Source organism: Fundulus heteroclitus, chromosome 1 (genome assembly GCF_011125445.2).
Source record: "Fundulus heteroclitus isolate FHET01 chromosome 1, MU-UCD_Fhet_4.1, whole genome shotgun sequence".
Classification (NCBI taxonomy): Eukaryota; Metazoa; Chordata; class Actinopteri; order Cyprinodontiformes; family Fundulidae; genus Fundulus; species Fundulus heteroclitus.
Window position 1 is genome coordinate 34,540,563 of NC_046361.1, and position 22,500 is coordinate 34,563,062.

The 22,500-nt window shown below is 41.1% G+C and overlaps 1 protein-coding gene across 1 annotated transcript in view; it reads right to left on the reverse strand.

The window, feature by feature from the left end:
* Positions 1-22,500, reverse strand: part of vwa5b1 (von Willebrand factor A domain containing 5B1) — a 71,255-nt gene that overhangs the window by 22,146 nt on the left and 26,609 nt on the right. Inside the window, exon 10 of the mRNA XM_036141647.1 lies at positions 19,941-20,143. Coding sequence (XP_035997540.1) covers positions 19,941-20,143 — 203 coding nt within the window. The remainder of the gene's footprint in view (positions 1-19,940; positions 20,144-22,500) is intronic.

Below are 22,500 nucleotides of genomic sequence, written 5' to 3' on the forward strand. Positions count from 1 at the left end.
CCCCCATCCCGAGCTCCGCGCGGCCTCCGTCGGGGGGGGTAACGGGAACGAACTGGTGCTCCAAGGCGTTGGACTGACCAGCATCGGGCCAGGCGTTCCTGGATGGACAGGAGGGGCTCTGGACGGCGGCAGAGTGCTCCGCTGCTTGCTGGTGAGGGTCCGGCTCAAACGGGGATCTGGACCCGTCGTCGGCGCTGTCGGTGCGGCGGCCGCCGGAGTGAGACAGGTGGCCCAGGCTGGAGCGGTGGCTGGCGAAGGGTGACGTCCACCTCAGCTTCTCCATCGGCACGTTGATGGCCTCGCAGAGGGCCGAGTCCAGGGAAACGCACCGCTGGCCAGCTGCAGCAGCACCTGCGCAGACGGGAGTGACATGATTTGCTATTGTTAGTCCCTCCAGAGGGAAACCTCAAGAGGCGCATTGTGTTTTGAACTGAAAATCAACTTCTTTCAGCACAGCCACACACAAGAGGAGGGGGTGCACCCGAGCTCCTGATTTGAATGCCTGCTCCTCATCTGCACATTCCTACAACAGCAGTGTTTTTAAGGCTCGGATCGGCTCATTGTTAGAGGATTCCTTGTTGTTATGGTGAAAAAAAATTACTGCACGATGCATCTTCCTTCCATTTAATTTGTACTCCAGTGAACTGATTGGCTAGAATGGGATGCATGATTAAACATTCTGTTCAAGGCGATGCATATAAAGTGCCCATAATATTGAGCATTCATAAAAAGCTAAACATTTTATAGTTTTCCACACAGATGTAGATAAAGTCTAAAGGAAGTGTATCTACAGCTGGGAACAAGACTGCAACCCTAACACCCACCAATGAAAATACATTTCATTATTTTAAAAGCATTTCACAAGAGCCTTTGAATCGAGCAGAAGAGAGAATTTCTGATGCTGTAGACCTTTTTTTTTTACTTTGATTCTGCATTTAGAAGCGTCTGGGTCAAATTCACTACTCTCCCGAAAATAAAGAAAAAATGTGTCTCCCTTTTACAACAGCAGCAGCCTGCAGCCCGTTCTGTGGAAGTTTTATAACCAGTCTCTGACATTTCTCCCAAGGAATCTCAGCCTGTTCTTTCTTCTCTCAAACTCCTTCAGATTTATTGGACTGACAATGACCTCCATCCTCGCTTCACCCCGTGGATATTTATTAGGATTCGGGTCTAGGGCTTTGTAGAGGTCGGTCGGGTCTTCTGGTGGGAGTTTGTCCACAAGCAGCGATGTTTGCTTTGGATAATTTTTGCATTAGAAGACAAAGGAACGGCAAAAGCCCTGTTTTTCCTGCCGACTGCTTTAGGTTTCTTCACATATCCTCCTGGTTTAATCTCCTCTGCAGAGGTGGAGTTTTTCCTTGTTTTTCCTGCGCAGACCCCTAAAGCTTGTCCTCTTTCAGACGTTGCTAAGTCCTTCATTTGCAGTCACTCTGGAGCTTCTGATAATTCTCACTCCAGTTCTTGAATCTTGGAAAAGCTTTGATGATCCTGCTCTTTTCCCTAAAGTCCAAACGGATTATTTTGTTTTTGGATTGATGCTTTCTCAATTGACAGCTTAAACCCAGATAAATGCAGAGGATTGTGTCTGGAAGGGCACTTGATGTAAAACTTGTTCTTTTTCTTTCAGATCTCTGACTTCATAGTGTCACAGAATATCCTACTTTTAATATCCAAATGATGGTTTTGTTTGTTTGTTTTTTGCATATTTACAAATATGTGAACTCAGTCTAGAAATTTCTGATGTGTGTGTGTGGAAATATTTTTTTCCTGGCCAGTTTTTCTTCTTTTATCGATAGTGGTCCTAAAGCAACTCAAATTCTTGGATTTGCCTCTAACAGTCACTGTTCTTTGATGACTGCCTTGGTTTATTATTACCCACTTCAGTGTTACATTCAGATTTGCATCACAAGTGCAGCTCTGTGAACACTCATCCAACCTTCCTATCATTATTTTCCAAAAACCTTTCATTTTAAATCCTTTTGCGCTCCATTTATCTAAAGCCAAAACTTGCTATCTAAAGAAAATAATGCACTGTCAATGTAAATCTAAGCAAATCTGACTTCTTGTTGGCCTTTGTTTAGATCCAAATTTATCTATTTTCTTAAAATGCTGTTTTTTTTTCATTACAATAAAAATAAAATCAAACTTTGTTAATATAACCAACAGCCATCTGTGGTTCCCCCTAAAAATTACTAATGTACGACTTTCCGTCTGTGATGGTTTGCTATTAGAATCTTTTAAATCTGTTGTCTGCATTTAAAAGAAAGTGTGGCTAAATGTATTTAAATAATATTCAAAATTCCAATACTCAGAGGAAAATGTCCAGAGAGGGCAGCGTTTGCTTTTAAAGTGCAGTAACAGTCTTAATCTTTTCCACTCTGCTCTGTCTTCTCTAATCCAGATGGCCGCTCACACTGGGCCTGGTTCTGGTTCTGCTGCAGGTTTCTTTCTTTTTCTCTCCACAAACCTGCTCAAAGCCAACAACACAACGCACAGACTGTCCATTATCGCTGAACGCTCATCCAGGAGGACTGAATGCTTCGAGTCAATGACTCGATGCATTCCATGCGTGAATGGAATTGGCTTCAATTCATTTTGGAAAGTGTGCAAAACAAACTTTGTCCTGAAAATGGCCCAGTATACAATAAGGTGAATTGAATTCAATTGAATTTATCGTAACGCAAACAATCAAGCTAGCAGAAGCCAGGGATTGGATGAATTTAAAGGGTTTAGTCCATAAACAGGCAGCTATGAAAAAAGCTTTAGACATGTTTAAAAAAAACTTCAAAATTCAGTTAAATTTAACTCAACTCTGGCAGGTATCAATACCTCTACAAGGAGGTAATAACTTACAAATGTAATAAAAATGATTAGCTTTTATAAATTATGCGTATTGCTGACCTAAGACTAAATAGATTTGCAGAAAGAAAGTAGGCGTTGTATAATTGAACGCTAAGGTGCACCTTCTCATTCAGGACTATTCCAAACATCTTTATTGTTTTTTTGTTTACCTCCTCCCGCCATTACTTCACAATCAGTCCCCAATCCAACAGACCTGCAGCGTTCTTACAAACAGCAAAGATCCGATGCTCACCAGGGGAAGTAGTCCGTTGTTCTCGTTTTCACTCTCTCCTATTGAATCGCCGGACTTGCTGTGCGATCGACACATGAATCCTTTCGCAGCTCGGGTCAAGAGGCGAGTCCTGCTGAGGGCCAGCCTGGCAGAGGAGAGCGAGAGGTAAACCGCAGCAAACACAGTTTCTGTACACCTGTACAGTCTGTACACCTGTTGGGTTATGAAGTTTGTTTCCACAAGGACAGAGATCCTTGTTCTGGATATTTCCCTGAGCTATCTGAAGACATGTTTAACTTTTCTGATACGCTGAGGGGAGGAGCAGTAAACAAGAAAAATCCATGGACTAAACTAATTTTTTGCATTTAAAAATAACACCACAAGCTAGTTTAATGTGTGATAAGAAGTAGTTTACAGGCGTGCTTCCAATAAGTCAGACTTTAATATAATCCACGCAAATTTTCACTTTTAATGTTCGGCTGTATTTTTACCTATATTTGCACCTAACCAATAAATATGAACGCTTCACAGGCATAAAAAATAAACTATTTTAAAATGATCTATAAACATATTGTCACCATAGAAACGTCATAAAGACATACAGTGTTTCTTGCATTTATTTGGTTGAATCGGTATTGAAGACCAGAATAAAAAAGTGTTGCATAGCTAAACAGATAAAAAAACGTATATTCAGGTTAAACAGCTTAAAATTTATATGTTTACCAAATGAAGAGTAAAAAAATGTAAATTCACAAAGCAGGGGGCCGATCGGGTTTCCAGCTCATTTTTGAGAATCGCCTCGGTGGTGGCGAAGAGGCTGTTTCTCCTCTGTCAAACTGGGATAGGTTTGATATTATTCCGAGATTCTGCCAAAGAATTGTAAATAGAATTGTTTATCGAGTTTAATATACATTTTATATGCGGCTGAAAAAGTCCACAGAAAAAGAGTTGAGAGATGTTTGTTCCTATGGCAGCCGCTGACGGCATGCGCGCAGCCTTGTTTTCTGCTTATTTTACCTGGAGATGCGTAATTTCACCTGGAGATCTGCAACTCAAGATTACATGAAAAGATAACAAACAAGTTGATCTAATTGGAAGCAAAATCTTGCACTGAGGGTTTGCAAAATACTTCAAAGTACAAAGTACAATCACTATGAAGTCTTGAAGAAAGAGTTGATTTATTATAAGACAAAGCCTGCAGATTTTTTTCTACATATTTGGGGGCCCTTGAACTTTAGGCTTTTAGTGCCGCATGGACTGGCATGACAAACTTTTAAAGAATTTTAAAGAACATTTTTTCATTTTGCAACTGACAAACTAAAAATGTTAGTGTCCGTCAACCTCATTGAAATGATCTATTTTTGAGAGATAGCTTAAAAATATTGTGGTATGCATATTGTTGTTTTTTTTTTTTTTAAAAACAACGCCCCAGTGGATTGAGAGCAACCTCAGAATATGAAAAGTTACAGGATATGTAAGAAAAAAACCTCAGGATTATATCTCCAGTATCTTAAAAAACTATGGCACTGCTAGAGGCAGCATAATGTCATTTGTTAAATAAGAATAATAATTTTCTATTATACATAAAGAAAATAGTGATGTATAAAAATATGCCCTAAATGTATTCAGAGTGGTTTTTAAATGTCAAATAAGCTGAATATTGAGAGCAGGTACAGCACATTTATCCACCAGCTGAACGCTAAATCACCACCTGGCAGAAAAAAAGACTCTCCACCGATTTCAGTGATTGGTCAGGTCCAGATGGACTCCTTTGTGGTGCGACTTGGAGACAAGAGAGGCGGACAGATGCAGAGTTAGAAAAAATGATGAAACAGATTCCGGGTTCTGCTGTCCTCTTTCATCACCATCAGTCAATTAATAAAACGGTGAAACAGGGCGAAGTCACAAGCGATGACAGAAAACATTCTGCACACTCCGGCGTCTGTCTCCTGCTCTCCAGGTGAAACGTGTCGTGTTTGCTTTTTTTATGCCTTCAGTGCAGGCTCATATTTCAAATCGTCAATGTGAGCCAAACTAAAATTGGCCTCCTCTGTCAACCCCTACAAGAAAAGGAACTGTGGTGTCAATGGTTTACTGTTTCACATTTGGTAAAAACGAAGCCGAGCGAGCCTGTAAATGGCAACATGTTTGCAATGTCAAAAGGTCTTAGTGGGGGGAAATGGAAGAATCGCCGCAAGAATGCGGCTGATGTGCTTACCTTCTGTGAAGCTGCATTTATCCCAGCCGGCGGACGAGGGCGTGCTGCATGGAGAGACGCCATCCTCTGCAGCTGGGACATAAATCAAAACCAACGCACAGGAAACGTTAGAGAAGAAGGCATTTTTCTCAATTTGAAAGGTTATATTTTGGAGAAAAAACAAAGTTCAATTTAATTAAATTTTATTTATATAGCGAAAATGCATGAAACATGTCATCTCAAGGCACTTTCCAAAGTCAAACTCAATCAGATTATAAAGATTGGGTCAGATTTTACAGATTGATCAAATAATGTCCTATATAAGCGAACCCAGTTGATTGCATCAAGTCTTGACAAGCACCATTCACTCCTCCTGAAGAAGCATAGAGCCACAGTCTGCATTGTCCATGGCTTTGCAGCAATCCCTCATACTGAGCATGCATAAAGCGAAAGTGGAAAGAAAAACTCCCCTTTAACAGGGAGGAAAACCTCCAGCAAGAACCAAACCAGCTCAGTGTGAACGACTCATCTGCCTCGACCCACTGGGCTTTAGAGAAGACAGAGCAGAGACACAGAAGCACAGAAAAGCACAGAAGCAACACATTGATCCAGTAACTGTTCTACTTAGATGGTAAATAGTGGATGAGCTGTCTTCCCTGGATGATGTCAGCAAAGCTAAACAGAAACGCTAGACCAGGTGTACCTACTATGAAGAAAAAAAGAGAGAGAACAGAAAGTTAAAAGCTGAAATGACGACAAACAATGCAAAACTGGAGAACAGTAGGAGAAATCAGCAGTGAGAGAAATAGACCCTGATGTCCTCCAGCAGGCTAAGCCTAGGTGACTCCAAAAATCTCCAGCATAAAATAAGTAACACTTATTTTAATGTGGCCTTGGTTTGAAACGATTCACTCAGTGAGATGTTTTCAGTAGCTGGAGACCGGTGCATAATAGATTTAAACTTTTATCACAACCAACAATGCTGCATCGCTTAATGCCCCTTTAAAGTCAGAGTTTGGTTTAATCAGGTGACATTTAAGAAAATAGCAAATGATGCGCAAACAATTTACAAATGGAACTTGATATTTTATTAGATAAAACATAAGCTGATGAAGTATTTCAATGTTCTTTGCGAGCAACTGAAAAAAAAGGTGGAATTTAAAAGTTAGTCATGATAAAAATTAACTAGTAAACAAGAAATGAACCAATTTCTTTAATTTAATAGTCACCTTTCCAACATTTTGGTTGGAATCATAATATCCCTAAAGCTCCTGCGTATCCGTGCCGTCTGGGATTTTTAAAAACAGGCATATGCTTGGGAGCATCTCGTGCCCACATCAGGTCGTGCTGTTGCTATGCCATCACTGAGGATCTTTTTTTAAAATGTTGTGTCCTCCTGTTGAAGTTGTTATTTATAAAAACAGCTGCCCAAGATCTCCGAGAGGTCCACATATCTCACGGTTCCTGAAACAACGTTTCAGTTTTGCATGAAAGCAGGTTTGAACTGACATAAACATTTTATTGTTATTTATATTCTTAACTTTATTTAATCAGGAAAGACCCAATCGAGATGTGAAATCCCATTTACGAGCCACAGATCTGGCTTTTAATGGTGGGCGGAGAACGGGAAATGCCGTTGGTTTTCAAACCTATTCACACTGCTCCAAAGTTTTCACGTAATGCTATGCCACAAACACAAACTTCCATACTATTTAATAAAGATTTCTTGGGAAAGATCAAAACAAAGCACAATTGTGAGGTGGAAGCAAATTGATGCAAGGTTTTCAAAATGATTTACTAGTAAAAAATCTGTCAGGCATTTCTGTCAGCCACCCTTTACCATGATACCCTGAAATAAAACGGTGGCTTGCAGAAGACGCCTAACCAGTGCCTAAAATTCACCTGTGAGTGATTTAACCTGAGACTAAATCCAGCTGCTATGTGAAGGTCTTCTAGTTCAATTCTTCGTTTAAACACGATAAGGTGAGATTATGGCTCAATTTCCTGCCACTTCACAAAGGTTCACTTCTTTGAGTCGGTCTAGCTCGGAAAATCCCGATAAAACAAAAGGACATTTGTAGTTTTAACATTACAAAAATTACGTGAAAGGGAGTCTAAACATGCAGCCATCGCTTCTCTTCTAGAGATTCAGTTTATTTTTACAGTACAGCTTATATCAAATATCCAACTTTCTTATTGGCTTTGGGTCAATGATTCTCGAGGGTGAGCACTTTCTCCATTGAATTTTCTTCAATGGTAAAAGCAAAATAAAAATAAGAAAATCCACACATACTGTTAGGCAGGAGGATATCTTCCTCCGACATGCCGCCAGACTGGGAGCGACCGAGCCCGATGGAGTACCCTCGGTTCTTCCTGCTCCCCGACCGGGACCTGGAGCTCCTCTTCAGGCCTGCAGCTTCAAGAAAACAGAGACCTTTACAGGCTCGCTTTAGACGGCAATCAAACAGTTCGGTTCAAACCTTTCATGTGAAACCAGATTTTCACCGTTCAAACTAAAGAAAGCGTACAACTTCGCAAACCAATCCTCTGAGCAAATAAAAAGAAGACAAAGTGCGCAAGAAAAGAGTCGTGAATCTAACAGGTTGTGGCTCCAGATTTTGTTTGCCTTTGCCCGTCTTCTCAAACGAGAAACAGAGGCGGGACCGAGGGGAATCTGAGCCATATAACTCACCAGAATTTATGCATTCAACACATGTTGGCAAATACTCGTTGGTGTCCAGGTCAATGGGAACAAACGCTGTGTATTTGCTCAGAATGTTGCAGGCTTTGCTAGTGTGAATAGCATACACCTGGTACTTCCTGCCAGAACCTGGAAATAAGAAAACACACCGACAATAATTACAAAAGCATTTCAATCTGAAAAACTCACAGAGAGAGAAAAGATGATTAGAAGAATTTCATTGATACAATAATTTAAGACTTTGGCGCTCAGACCCCGGCAGGAAACATAAACGCTGAATTATACTTTAATGTACATAAGCAGATGTATGAGAACAGGGAGATAGATGCAGTTGGTTAGTCCATAGAGGCCGGTGTGCAAGATGATTTGCTTGAGCTAGATGTCCAACTTGGAAAAACACAGATTTGCATGAACTGTCCATGATGAGCAAGCATGAAGCGACTGTGGAGAGGAAAAACTCCCCTTTGGGAAGAAACCTCTGGCAGGCTCAACATGGCGGTCTTCTGCCGGACCGATTGAGATGTGACGGAGGATTCCTAAGAGTCCGAGAGGAATTACACTCTGATAGGGACGAGGTTGAAGGAGCACAGTGGAAAAGCCAGATGGAGCTTGGCTACGATGGTGGAGAAGGGGATGGAGGTGGGTAGAAATGGTCATCTGAGTCGAAATCTGACATAGCGCAACGTTACTTGCGCTTGCTGGGTAGCAGGCTGAGAGATGATTTGAAGTTGCTTTTAAGATGAACGCTGGATACTGATTGGGCTTCGTGGAGGTGCGGCCCGAATCAGATTGGCTGCATCGGAGGCGGACCAGCCTCCGATTAGATGGAGGTTAAGCCGAGAGTTTCTTCAGTTGAATTTCCGCTTCAGCTTCATAAATGACAGTTTGAGTCATTTTTCATGTTTTTTTTTTTACTTTTCTTTGTTTCCATATGTTAATCCTAAAAAATCTGCACATCGATTGCAATAATAAGGTTAACAGCTCCTGTTTTCACGTTTTCAAAATGACGCCTCAGTCCCACCCGAGCTCACCTTGCTCTATCTCGCACTCTTTCTCGGCCATGTGCTCAAAGTCCTGTATGATGGAGCTGCCGGCCAGGTGGTGGAACGTCTCGTTCCACAGCTCCTCGTGGACCTTTTCCTCGCGTTCCCGGCCGCTTAAAAAGGGATCGATGTCAAAGACCACCTCCCACTTCATGGTTTGTCCGCACAGCAGTCCCGACACCACCGCTTTGCAGTCCCCTTTGCGCGGGCCGGTCGTTCCCGGATAAGATTTCTGCGTCTCTTGCGGCGTTTCGGCTTGGCACAGTTGGTGTCCGTATCCGTCTGAAACATCAGAGGAGCAGGATGGAGCCAAGCCGTGTTACCCAGATCAAAAACCCCCACTGACTATGTCAAATGATAAAAGTCTCAACCTATTAACATAACCATAAATACTGTCCTGATTCGACAGACTTAACAAGATTTTATAAATTATTTAATATAAAAACATGTCTGATTAATCCAGAAAGGCTGTCTCTGTTCTCACCTGTGTCTCCAAGGCTGCCAACAGAGGGGCTGTCTGTGGACGATCTGGACCCGTCGTCCCCAGCGGGGGTGCGAGGCACAGGCGCCCCTCTGCTGTCGCTTGGCGGAGGGCCATCCTGTAGCTGGGGTTGGGGATGAAGCTCAGAGTCGTCTTCCTGCTGAGGAGGCGGCGGCTTGTGACAGGTGGCGGGTCGCCCTCTGAAGGACGTGGCGCACAGACCAGCCAGCTGTGGCCAAAAGCATAAAAAAAAAATAAAAAGATGCTTTGCAGTTTACAAAACCCAGCTGCCCATATTGGTTTTAGAAAGGGAGACACAACACCAGCTAATTGTTATTCTGATCGTTTCTGTGTGCTCACACAGGCTCCTGTTTCATAATATCACCAGAGAGAGACTCTGGTGAGCATTTTTTGTTCATAATAGAAGAGGTGTAAGAAAACCAAAAGCCCATTACCTGAAGCCCAGAATTGGATATTAGAAGAGGTATCCACAGCACTTGAAACTTTGATTTTGTCCTGTTTACAGCCACTAGGTCTATTGCATTTTATGGGGATTTTATGTGATGTATCGGCACAAATGACTGTATGACCGTGAACAAGAAAGAAAACGTGGTTTTAAAAAATGTTTAAAAAAAACAAAATGTGTGTGATGTGCATTAGTTTTTCACCCCTGAATCAAAAAGTTGTAGAACCACTTTTCACTTTTCTAAAGGCTGAAGTTTTCTGCCCTTTCTTTGCAAAATATGTGAAGCTCGGCAAAGACTGGACGGAGAGTTTCAGTAAAGATCAATTCTAGACGGCATCCTCACTGTATGTGCCCCCTATGTGAGACCCTACATATGTGATGAAAATGTTATAAAAGAGTCCAAGTGGGGTGCGCTGGTGGCGCAGCGGGTAGCGCGACCCATATACGGAGGCCTTAGTCCTCGACGCGGTCGACCCGGGTCCGACTCTGACCCGCGGTCCTTTGCTGCATGTCTCTCCCCCTCTTCCACTCCCTTCCTGTCAGCCTACTGTGATAAAAAGCGAGCCACTAGAGCTGCGAAAAACCTCCAAAATAAATAAATAGTCCAAGTAATCAAAATACATTTGGGGCTCAGCGGTCCCCGGGCTGCTTCCTAACCCCAACATTCACCACATAAGTCAATAAACACCTGAGCTGAGACCCCCCCCCCCCCCCCCACATGCAATGAGAGGTTAAAAAGTCATCACCCAATGCCCTGCCAGGATCCCCACCTCAGGAACCCCAAGCCCACCTCAGATCAAACAAACTCCCGTGCCAGATCCACCAGACACCCTACCCCGGGGGCCCCCCAGACCCCCAAAAGCCAGGCAACCCCCACGTTAGCCACCCAACCCCACAGGAGAAAGACGACGGCCACTTACTCTTACTCAATGATGGAGCCGATCAAAGGAGTCGAGAGAGATTCATCTGATGAGGAGGCAGACGCTGTCTGAAGACTAATGTAGTCCAATAAAAGATCTCTATTCTGAGAATATTTTTACTTTTTCAAATCATGAGGATAGCGATACATAGAGCCATTGTCCTGTGTGTTTAGCTAGAATGTTGGACACGATGAGATCGATGATAGAAGGAGTTACATGAGCGACGGCTGAAGCCAGTTTATATGCAAGTTCGCAAGAACCAGCTGTAGTATTGGTAGTCCGCCTCTGCTGACTGGCAAAATGCATAAATATTAAGTTAATCAGCTAAATATTTAGCTCCAAACTAAGTATTAACTACTACTTCTAAATATTTAGTTTAAAATTTTAATGTTTGGTTTGGAAATTAAATGTTTAGTTTGGAAAATAAATCTTTAGCTTGGAGCTAAACATTTGATCTGAGTGAGCCAGAAATGTCTTGCAAAGAAAAATGGGCCAAAAACCTGGTCAGCAAATGTGCAACTCTGGCAGAAACATCCCAAAAAATACTTGCTTCCTTCTACTTCACAGTTATGCACAAGTTCTATTTTAGTTTATTACATCATATCCTAATAAAATCTCTTGCAGCAAGAGAAAATGTGGAATGCATGGCACTTTTTTTAATTTATTTGTCTGATTATCGAAAGAAACATGAAGCAAAAGCTCTTTGTGTGCCAGAAATCATGTTAGGGAAAAATAAAGGTTCTTGGGAGTCTCACAGACAGATTGTTAATCCTGTGGAGAGGTTTAAAAGCCCTGAGGTTTCCGTGTCTAATGAACTCCTTTAATTTGGATAGAGATTTTCTATATCTGTTCATTAAGTCCAGTTAAGAAAGGATTCTTCAACGGGATTTACCAGAGCAGACATGCTTTCCTCCTGTTCATTCTGTTTAGTCATGGCAACTTGCTTCCTGAGTTATTCAGACCTAATTGCGATTCATTAATTTTGCCCTTAATTACCGAGAAGGACACATCAGTCTCTTCTTGATTATACTCCCATCTAGTCGGGGGGGGGGGGGGGGGGGGTCAGGTGGCTTCCTCAGCAGCCAACTCATTCTCAGTTCAAATATCATTTTCGACTTGACGCTTTGACGACTCCATCATTAGATAGATCCACATTCTGCTGCTTTAATTATATGCTACTACTTTGTTTTGTCTATTGGTGGCAGGGATCTAAAACAAGAGGCATGCACTAAATTAAAAGCAGAGCTAAAAATAAAACATTTGACCAATTTGAAAAGAGAATAAAAGTACATTTTAATAGTCATTTTCAGCGGTAGGCCATACCTGGTAGTCATTCTTCCATTGCGCTTCGTGCTCAGGGCTCATCTGGCCCGTCAGGTCCTGGACTTTGCTCCTCCTCAGGGGATTCTTGGGCGCCACCGAGTTGGGGTCACTGGGAGTGAAGGTTTTCTTTGCAGGGTTGTAGTCCATGAGTTGGTTCGTGCTGTAAGCGCGTCTCCTGGGTGACGTGTCATCTAAACATGATGTCAAATATGTATTGTCAACACATTTGAAAGTAATGCAATTATGGTGCAAATCATGATGTCTGCCATTCTGGAATAATAAACACTAATCCAACGTACAAATGTCTGACCTTGTTTCCTAGAAATGTACCAGCAGTCTTGCATTAATTTCTTCATTTTGGAACTAATAGAAGCAGACGTCTAATTGAAATGTGAACTGTTTCATGCACTGAATGAAAGCCATGCCTTTAAAGAGTCATTCATACAGTTCTGGTCACACTTATCAGGCACAAACTTGTAATATTTTAGGTTTATAATGATTTATTCAAAGCATTTTTGGGGGGTTGAACTAACGATTAAAATAAATCCAGTCTTGAAAATGATTAAAAATGCTACACATCCAGAGAGGACATGTAAAAAAAAAAAAAAAAGAGGAAATGATTAAAAACAAGTCCACGATGAAGATATTTGCAATTATTGTGGATTTTCTATAATCCACACAGGCTCAGAATTTTACATACAGGCTCAGCATACCATACACTTTTATAACATTTGGGTAAATGTCCCTTAGAAAGACACGGACATACCTTAGCTTTTTCTGGCTTTAAACGCCTTCCTGTCATAATTCTGCTCAGATTATTCAATACTTCTCTTGGCAGAATTGGTAGGAATTAATTAAACTGATTGGTTTCTTTACATAGACCTGCCTTTTTAAACATAATTTATCCAATTGGGTTGAGATCTGTTTAATTCCTGAAGCTGACTCATTTACTGGGGTGTTGAAACACCCGATTGAAACACCCGATGCTAGTTGTTAATTTGATGTAAAGTTAAAGACTTTGGAGGTAGTAGTTCTCCTTCAGTATTCGTGTGATTTTTGGCAATGAAACAGACTCTCAGCATGATGCTGTCCACCGGTATAGTCTTGCTGGGCTTGAAAGCCTCATTTTGGTTCTTCCAAACATATCTATTGCCATTGTGGCAACATAGCAGTGTCCTTTTCTCATTGGACCATAACATTATCCCTAGAGGAAATTTGGTTTGGCCATGGAGGCAGAAATTTTAGTTGAGCTAGTGGCCTCCATTTTGGACAACTGGCTGACATCTTCTCAGTCCGCGCCGATGTAAAACTTGCTTTGCTGTGGAAAGTGGTACTTGTGTTCCAGTGAGCCTTAATGGTTCCTGGGTTATTTTTGAACATCTTTATCAAGTTCCTTTCAACGTCCTGTTCCAACAGAACAATGAACCCAAAAACATGTATTTTAATAAAGTAAACTAGCATTAAGATTCTAGATCAGCCTTCCCAAAAAGCCCAACCTTAACCCAACTGATTGAGGACACAGTTTATAAGAAATATACATGGCAGGACACCAATGAATCTAAATGGATTATAAATGTGCTCAAACAATGGTAAAATATCCAAACAACTTTTCATAACCCATTTAAAAACATAACTCACCCTCCAAAATATTTTGAGGTGCTTTCACAGAACCCATAAGATCAAATCAGTTTATTTATATAATGCCAATTTACAACACGTGTCATCTCAAGGCACTTTTCAAAGTCAATTCAATCAGGTCACACAGACAGATTGATCAAAATGTTTTCGATCAAAGAAAACCCAGAAGATTGCATCAAGTGAATGACTTGCAGCATTCACTCCTGAAAGAGCGTAGAGCCACAATGGACAGTCCCTAGCATTGTGTCGTTGAGTTTGCAGCAATCCCCCATACCAAGCATGCATGTAGCGTCAGCATAAGGGTTTCGTCAATCTTAACCAGGGACAAATAATCTGAGATTATAGAACAATACAGTTTAGGTTTGACCACTGTGTTTTGGATTTTGAATGAGACATGATTGAAAAGCTCAAAAAATTCTCCAAAAAATAGAAGAAAAAAAATAGAGAAACTGGAAAGCACCAATTTTAGCACTATTAGTAACCCACAGCCATGTTGTCCTGCAGGACATACATGGTCCACCTGGTAGCCCTTGGCCTACTGACAAGACATGCAATAACGGAAAGAAAATTAATTTACAACCAACAGAATTTATTATTTTTTTAATTGGAGGACCAATGTTGGTCATACCAACACTTAGCATTATAGCAAATATCAAACACCAACTATGTCCCCAGGTACTTCAGTCACATGCAATGTTTTGTGCGTGTAAAATGTAAGCAATTCTCATCCTTAGCTACACCAGTATGGGAAAATTACATAGTATTGGTGTTAATGGCACTCCCCAGGCCATGCCACCCTGGGCAGAGAGCCATATTGTCCATATCCAAAACTGCTGATACCTCCAGGTTTAGTAGTCCTCAAATGCAAAGTTTCATGATTTCTGCACTTTTTATCCCAGCCCTCTCCACTACGAGTAAACACCTGATTAGTGTAAACCTTTGGCCGCTTATAGTAAAGCCTGCAAAGCATAAACATTTCACAAACAATGTGAAATCTGTCCACAGGAAACATGCAGTTCTTACCTGTGAAGTCTGGCTCTGCACTGACAAGACGGCCTTCTGTGATGGAGTCCTGGTAGGAGTCGTGGAGTGTCCCGGGTGGTGCTTCCCGGTGGGACCCCTGACCGTCGACTGCGGCCTTCCCCGCCTCATCTTCTTGTGAGTGGTAAAACACCGAGCTGGCTGACTCAACGGAGCGCATCATGCTGTATCTCCTCCTTTTATCCTGTTTAGATGTGAAGCAGCTGACTCATCATGGCAAGTGGTGTTTTTAGATTTGTTTCATCGAGCCATTCATGAGGTTTTATTCATTTCTTTCATTCGGATAATATTTTTCGAGGACTTTTTTTTTTTGTTTTGTTTTTTTTGCGGTAGCAGTGATGCTACAAGACAATGTGTTAACCAGGAAAGGTTGCCTTTCTGAACCACAGAAGCATGCACTTAATTGTTACCCTTCAACAGGTGTCTTACAGATTTGGGGTTGTCGTGGTAACGGGTAGTGTCGCACACCACGCTGTAGCCAATCAGACGGTCCCCTGGAAAGAGGAAGGTGTTGCCAACAGGGGAGAGCAGCACCTCTTTGGTTTCGGGAAACAGCCACTCGATGGAAATGTCACTGAGTACTGGGGACATGGTTTTCTTCAGCGACTTTATCATCTGTGGAGTAAAAACAAAAATAACACAGCTTCCGCCCTGACAGCTTAACAGTAGGAGCGGTGTCTTGCACATGATCTCCTAATGGGTATCAGTGGCAGACACTCAATGTATTGAAACGGTTGCATAATGGCCCTCCAGTGTCCCTCAAAATAGCTAGATGTCGTTATGAGTGACACTCCGGGCTGGAAATGAGTACCTTGGGCTGCGGCCTCTCCCCGTCAGCCAGGAATTCGGCCGTTCCTTTGGAAACAGCCGCCAGTCCCTGCACCAGCCTCCTGCACGCGTGCTGTCCAATGCCGAATGTAAAGCATCTGCACGAAAACGAGAGACGCAGCACCTTCAAGGACCGATCGGCAGATTTACCAGCATTGCAACAGATTTGTTCCCAGGATGGGCGCGCATGGTGCATACAAATCAAAGGCACGGCACATACAGAGACTTGCATCAAAAAGTAGCTCAGGGTTTGAGGTTTTTCACATTTCGTCACATAAGAACTGGGTAGTAGAAGGAAAGTGACGCACGGCTTTCAAACTTCTCAGCAAATAAAAAACTAAAATGTCACGACTGCAAGTCTTTTGCCTGTTTTTCTTTTGCAAAATATCCCAAGCCGGGTCCGATTGAAGGGCGACATCTATGCTAATACATGAATATGCCTTGATCTAAACCAGCCTATACGTCTCAAACTCCAGCCAATTTTGCTGGCATGCTGCAACTTTGTATGTTCTTCTGCTGCACCCCACTTGAATCAAATAATCTGAGACATTATTAGCAAGACTCTGTGGAACATGATACCCTGAAGACAATACATCTAAAATCTGTCCCTGGAGGACCTAAGACCCCTGCTCTAAACCAGTCCATTGGAGCTCTGGTCTGTCTACTGCAGTCTCTAACATATTTTCTTTCAGTAATTCCCTGCGTTTAGCTCAATTCATCTTCTCATAAACTCTGACCAACTTCCCTGTCCCTGCTGTAAGAAAGTCTCTCCAGAGCATGATGCCACTACCACCGTGTTTTACAGAGAAGCTAATGTGTTGATGATGATGATGATGATGATGAGCATTGAGCAAAGAAATAAAAAATTGCACGCCAGCTATATATGTGTGTTTTGATCCCATCTAACCCAAATATCTTCTTCCACATATTTGGTGTATCTCTTGCCTGGATTATAGCAGACATCAAATGTTTGTTCTTATGCAAAGGTGGGTAGTAACTAGTTACATTTACTCAGTTACATTTACTTGAGTAACTTTTTGAGAAAAATTTGCTTTTAGGGGTAGCCTTACTGCACTGTACTTTTTACTTTTACTTGAGTCATATTATTACTCATTTACCGCTACTCTTACTAGAGTAAAATCTCTGGCTACTCTACCTGCTGTGAGTAACTTCATGAATAAACGACATACTCATTTTGCACCAGAGAGACAAAAACCTAGACTTTATGTTAAAGTTAGACTTCTTATTTGTACACAAACTTTGTTATTTTAATATTATTTTCTATCTGCTGAGCTCATTGAGCCATTTGTAGGTCAACTGAACGTACAGTAAACAGTAGATATTGTAGATTCCAGTAGATACACTGGAAGTACATTGCCCTGTTCTAACATGATCTAAATCTGAATATACATTAACAAATAGAATTTCAAGTTTAATGTTGGGGAAAAAATATTTAGAAAAGTGTTTCTTTTGTCTTTAGTGTCTTTAGTATATTTTATATCTATAAAATACCAGAATTTGCCCATAACCTTATGTTTTTGTCTGTCCGATTACATACATTTTGAATATTAAATCATTAGTTGTTAGTCGGTACTTAGTACAGTACAGTAGCCTTCTTGCCAAATTTTTTTTTTTTTACTCTTAGTTGAGTCATTTCTTGGCTGACAACTTTTTACTCTACCCACCACTGGTCTTATGGCAGTACTGTCAACATATTTCCCCACATGAACTGTAGATTTCACAACACCCCTCCAAGTTACCATGACATGGACTAATTCAAATTATTATTATTGTTTTCAAAACCAAAATTATTATTATTATTTGTCTAAAATTATATAAATCACATATTGTTTTCCCTCCACTTCACAGTTACGCGCATTGTTTTCTGTTGGTTTATTGTGTAAAATCAATCAAATTCAGTCCAGCTTGTGGTAATTTCACAAAACGTGAATGTGGGGGGGGGGTTGTGTCCTGTCTGGCAATGCAGCAATAAGAATTGTTGTCTTAAGGTAGCAGAGAAAGACAAAAAAAGAGAAAAGGTGAAAGAGAAAGAGGAGAGAAAGAGGAGAGAACGATACAACATCCTCTGTCTGCTTCTTCACCTGCAAAGAGAGATATAAAAAGAACAGGAAAAACCAGCCAATAAAGTTTTACAGGAACAAACAATTGATGTCTTGATACCATCACTGAAAAATATATAGTGTTATTTAATGCAGAATGTATCAAGTGACAGCTAAAGATAATAATAAGGGTTTTCTGTATAGAAGTGAACCTGTAAGTACCAGGATCCAAGCACCTGTAAAATGTGAATAAGTTCAAGTAGCATATAGATGATCTTTCATGATGACCCCTCTTAGCTCTTGCAGTTGAGTGGGTGATGCTTTTTTGTTATATAATTTGGTCGGTATCTCAAAGAGGGATGGGTTGGCTAATTGCATTGCAGCAATCTTGTCCTTTTGCATTTTTGACGACTTCAAGCAACGTGGATTAAGGGGGCACGTGTCGCCTCGCATGCTGTTAAGATCAGGACGTGAGTCTTCAGAGGATTCATCCTGGTTTGATCTGATCTCTTGAGTGGCTCAGCTGATTTGTAAGCATGGAGCGATAATGACCCGGCAAGTGTTGATGAGTTGGCCGAGGTTTCCGCACCTAATGCAATTATCCGGGGGCAGCCATCCATTAAAAGGGGGATGACAAAAGTCAATTATTTCCAGAACGACTCTGGACGGGAGATTTCACAGCGAGAGTCTTAAATGCACGCGGCAAAATAAAACGCCCCCCCCGGAGTGCTGCAGATTTGTTGTGTCGTCGGCGCTCCCTGTGCGTTGACAGATGGCGTTCGCATGCTGCTTCCTTATTCCCTCATTCGAGCTCTCACGCAGCTTTGTTGTGGCTGAAAGCTGCACAGATGTTTCCTCCAGGATACGTTTGTAGGAATGTGGGAATGGGCCGCATGTTCCCGTAATTCATTTTAGGAGGATTACAGCGTCTGTAGCCTGGTTTGCATTTCAACACCCGCGCTCGTGATTTGATGTTGTGAATAAGCCATGGATTTGTCTTGTGGAGCATTAAAATACGATGACTTCATTTAAATATACCCTGGCCCAGTATTTTAGGTTCCCTTCACGCAACACTGAGAAACCATGCAGAAATATTCACACCCCTTTAATTTAACATATTATACAATAGCACATAATTGTAAAGTAGAATGGGAATAATGCATATGTTTGATGTTTTAGCAATGACAAGAAACAGAAAAGTGTAGTATGTGTTTGTGTTTTGTCCCGCATCTATTCTACATACCCGTAAATCAATCAATTGCCTGCAGAAGTAGTCTCATTAGTAATTGGAGCTCATCTGTTTCATCTCAGTATGAATCCAGCTGTTCTGGGAAGGCCTCCGAGGTTCGTTAGAGAACATTAATGAATAAACAGCATCATAAAGACAAAATAGCACAGCAGACGGCAACGGGAGAACGTTGTGGAGAAGCTTAAAGCTGGGTTAGGTTATAAAACTATAATCCAAGCTGTCAGCATCTCAGAGAGTCCAATCCGCCGTCTGAAAACTGAACAATTATGACACAACTGGCACAGAACATTGATCGAGGAAGCAGCCAAAAGCGCCAGGGCAGCTCTGGAGGACCTGCAAAGATCTACAGCTCCACAAACCTGAGCTCTGTGGAAGAGCGGCTACAAAAAGGTGAATGTTGTCAGAAAGCCATAAGAAGTTCCATGGGAAAGTTTGCCATTTAGCGGCCGCATGAAGGAAAATCTTATTGTCGGATGAGACCAAAGTCTATCTGGCGTACAAGCGAATCTCTATGCGTGGCCAACAACTCACAGCCTTCCAGGAAAGATATGCAAGGCAGTGGCAGCATCATGCTACGGGTACACCTTTCAGATTTTTCTATGTAACAGATTTTTGACAGTCGTGTCATTTTTTTTCCCTCTACGACAGTGGAACAAAATTCACTCCATGCATGCTGCAACTGTGCACAACTTTGTGTCTGTCACGTCAAAAACCCCAAACGAACAATGTTGAGAAAACGTTTAAAAGTACAAAGCTAAAGAGAGTGTTTGTCATCTGTCTGCAGGTATGAAGCACATTTTCAATCAGATGTCACCGTGCTAGCAGCCCAGGAGAGCTTTTTACAAGAAAGCTTGTTGTTATACTGCATCGACAACATTCCTCGCAGCATAACTTATTGATCCGTTGGCAGTAACACTTGCCTGATGTAGCGTGCGTGGCTGCGGACCAGCTCGATAACTTTGCCAGTGTTGCTGACGGCGCCGTCTGTGAGCAGGAAGAGGAGCCTGGGGTGACCGCTGAACGTGGGCTGCCTCACAATCCAGGTGAGCGGCGCCAGGATGTTGGTGCCCCCCATGTCGGCTCTCATCTTCCTGATGTAATCACAGGCCTGGGCCAGGGCCTCCTGGACCATGGGGGTGAGGAGCAGTTAGTCTTAGACTTAGACAACTTTATTTATCATTTTGTATGCACAAAGTGCGTACAGAACGAAATTTCGTTTGCATACAGCTTGAAAAATCACAGTAAGTTGCAGTAAATTTCAGGATAAAGGTGAAGCAGCGATTTATGTAAACAATTGAAATGTAAACAATGTGAACAATATAAAGACTGTAGTGCAAGACTGAACCCTATTCTCATACAGACCATAAACAAGAACGCTTAGATTCCCTTAGATAAAACCATATGCACTTTTTTAAATGGCCTACAAGTGTAGAAAAAAAATAAATAAATAAAAAAAAATATATATATATATATATATATATATATATATATATATATATATATATATATATATATATATATATCTATATATATATATATATATATATATATATATATATATATATATATATATATATATATTAGGGCTGGGCAAGTTAACGCGTTAATTTCGCGTTAATTCATTAGACTATTAACGGCGATATTTATTTTATCGCGCATTAACGCATGTTGCTCACATCATGCTTTCAGTCAGTGTCAGTCAGCACGCGCGCTGACTGCAGCGCGCTGTCAAGGCAGCACTCTACCGCTCCCCCTCCCCTCTCGTAAATGGCTCAGCGGCGCCAGCCAATCAGCACGCAGGCTCAGCCTGGCCCGCGCACTCAGCTCTCACACAAACTTAATACACAAACAGCTGAGAGAGAACGCAGCAGCGAAAAAACATGAACAGAGGAAGTAGCACCGTTCGGCTTTATTTTAATACCGTAAATGAAATCAAGCTGTATGTTTTGTAAAAAGCCGGTTCATTTAAGTGGAAACACAACAAATTTATCTAAGCACGTGAAAAAACATGAAAACGTCGAGCCCCAGAAACGGAGAGAGGAGACGAAACTTCTCTCATTGCCCCGACAGACCCCCAGACTGACGTCACTGACTGAGGCGTTTCAGTCCTCCAGGGAACATCCAGGTAGATCAGTGGATGGATGGATGGATGGATGTTACTGGAGCCCACACATAACATGTAATTAAGACCTTGAAAGAACCCAGTACATATATTAAAAAGTGTTATTTAAGATAAGATAACATTAGCTAATCCTTTTTTTATCCCACGACGGGGAAATTTATAGGATTAAAGCAACAGGCAGGTGCACACAACACAGACAAAATTACATAAGGATTGAAATATATAAGAGGTGGATTAGCGAAAAAACACTGAACATAACATTATTATTATTATTATTATTATTATTATTATTATTATTATTATTATTATTATTATTAAATTGTAATAATAAAATAAAAACCACAAAACCCAAAAGGTCAACAGTTTCATGATACATCAAGCTTAGGGACTGGCTAATATACAGCAGGTCCAAAAAGGCCATATTTTGGCTGCAGTGCTTGTTCTCTTATGAAGAAAAGATCAACTAGTGCACTAAATTCAATAGATGGGTTGAAAATATCCAGTATAAAATAAGTGGTACAAATGTTACAACACTTTTGTTCATATGGCAGCAGAACATTAAAATAAAAGTGCTCTTTACACTACTTTTGAATTCATTCTTGGAGTTTGTAAATACAATGCGATTAATCGCGATTAATCGCGATTAATCAGGGCGATTAATCGCGATTAAATATTTTAATCGTTGCCCAGCCCTAATATATATATATATATATATATATATATATATATATATATATATATATACTGTAAATGTAAATTTACAGTTATGACGGACCTCAAATCTGTGACAAAAATGTGTGAAATATTAATAGTTTGAAGAAGAAATAAAGGTGTAATGTACATGTAAATCCTGTACATCACTCATATATTAGGCTCTGCCCAGTTTCTGGTCTTTTAGGATACCACAGTTTCATAAACAACTACTTTCTAGCATCACACTGTCCAGCTTTAATTTGTTTCATTGGCAACATGGTGAGCTGTCAGTCAGATGAGTGCATGCAAAGTTAAGGAAACCCCCCTGGATTTGTCCTTGCTGGAGGTTTTCCTTCTTGTTAAAGGGGAGTTTTTCTTTCCACTGTCACTCCATGCTTGCTCAGTATGAGGGATTGCTGCAAAGCCATGTACAATGCAGACGACTCTCCCTGTGGCTCTACGCTTCTCCAGGAGGAGTGAATGCTGCTTGTCAGGACTTTAATAAAAAAAAATTCCTCTCTAAGGGAACTCAGTTGATTGCATAAATCTGTATAATCTTATTGAATTTGACTTTGGAAAGTGCCTTGAGATGACATGTTTCATGAATTGGCGCTATATAAATAAAATTGAATTGAAATGAATTGAATTATCTAAAAAAAAAAAGA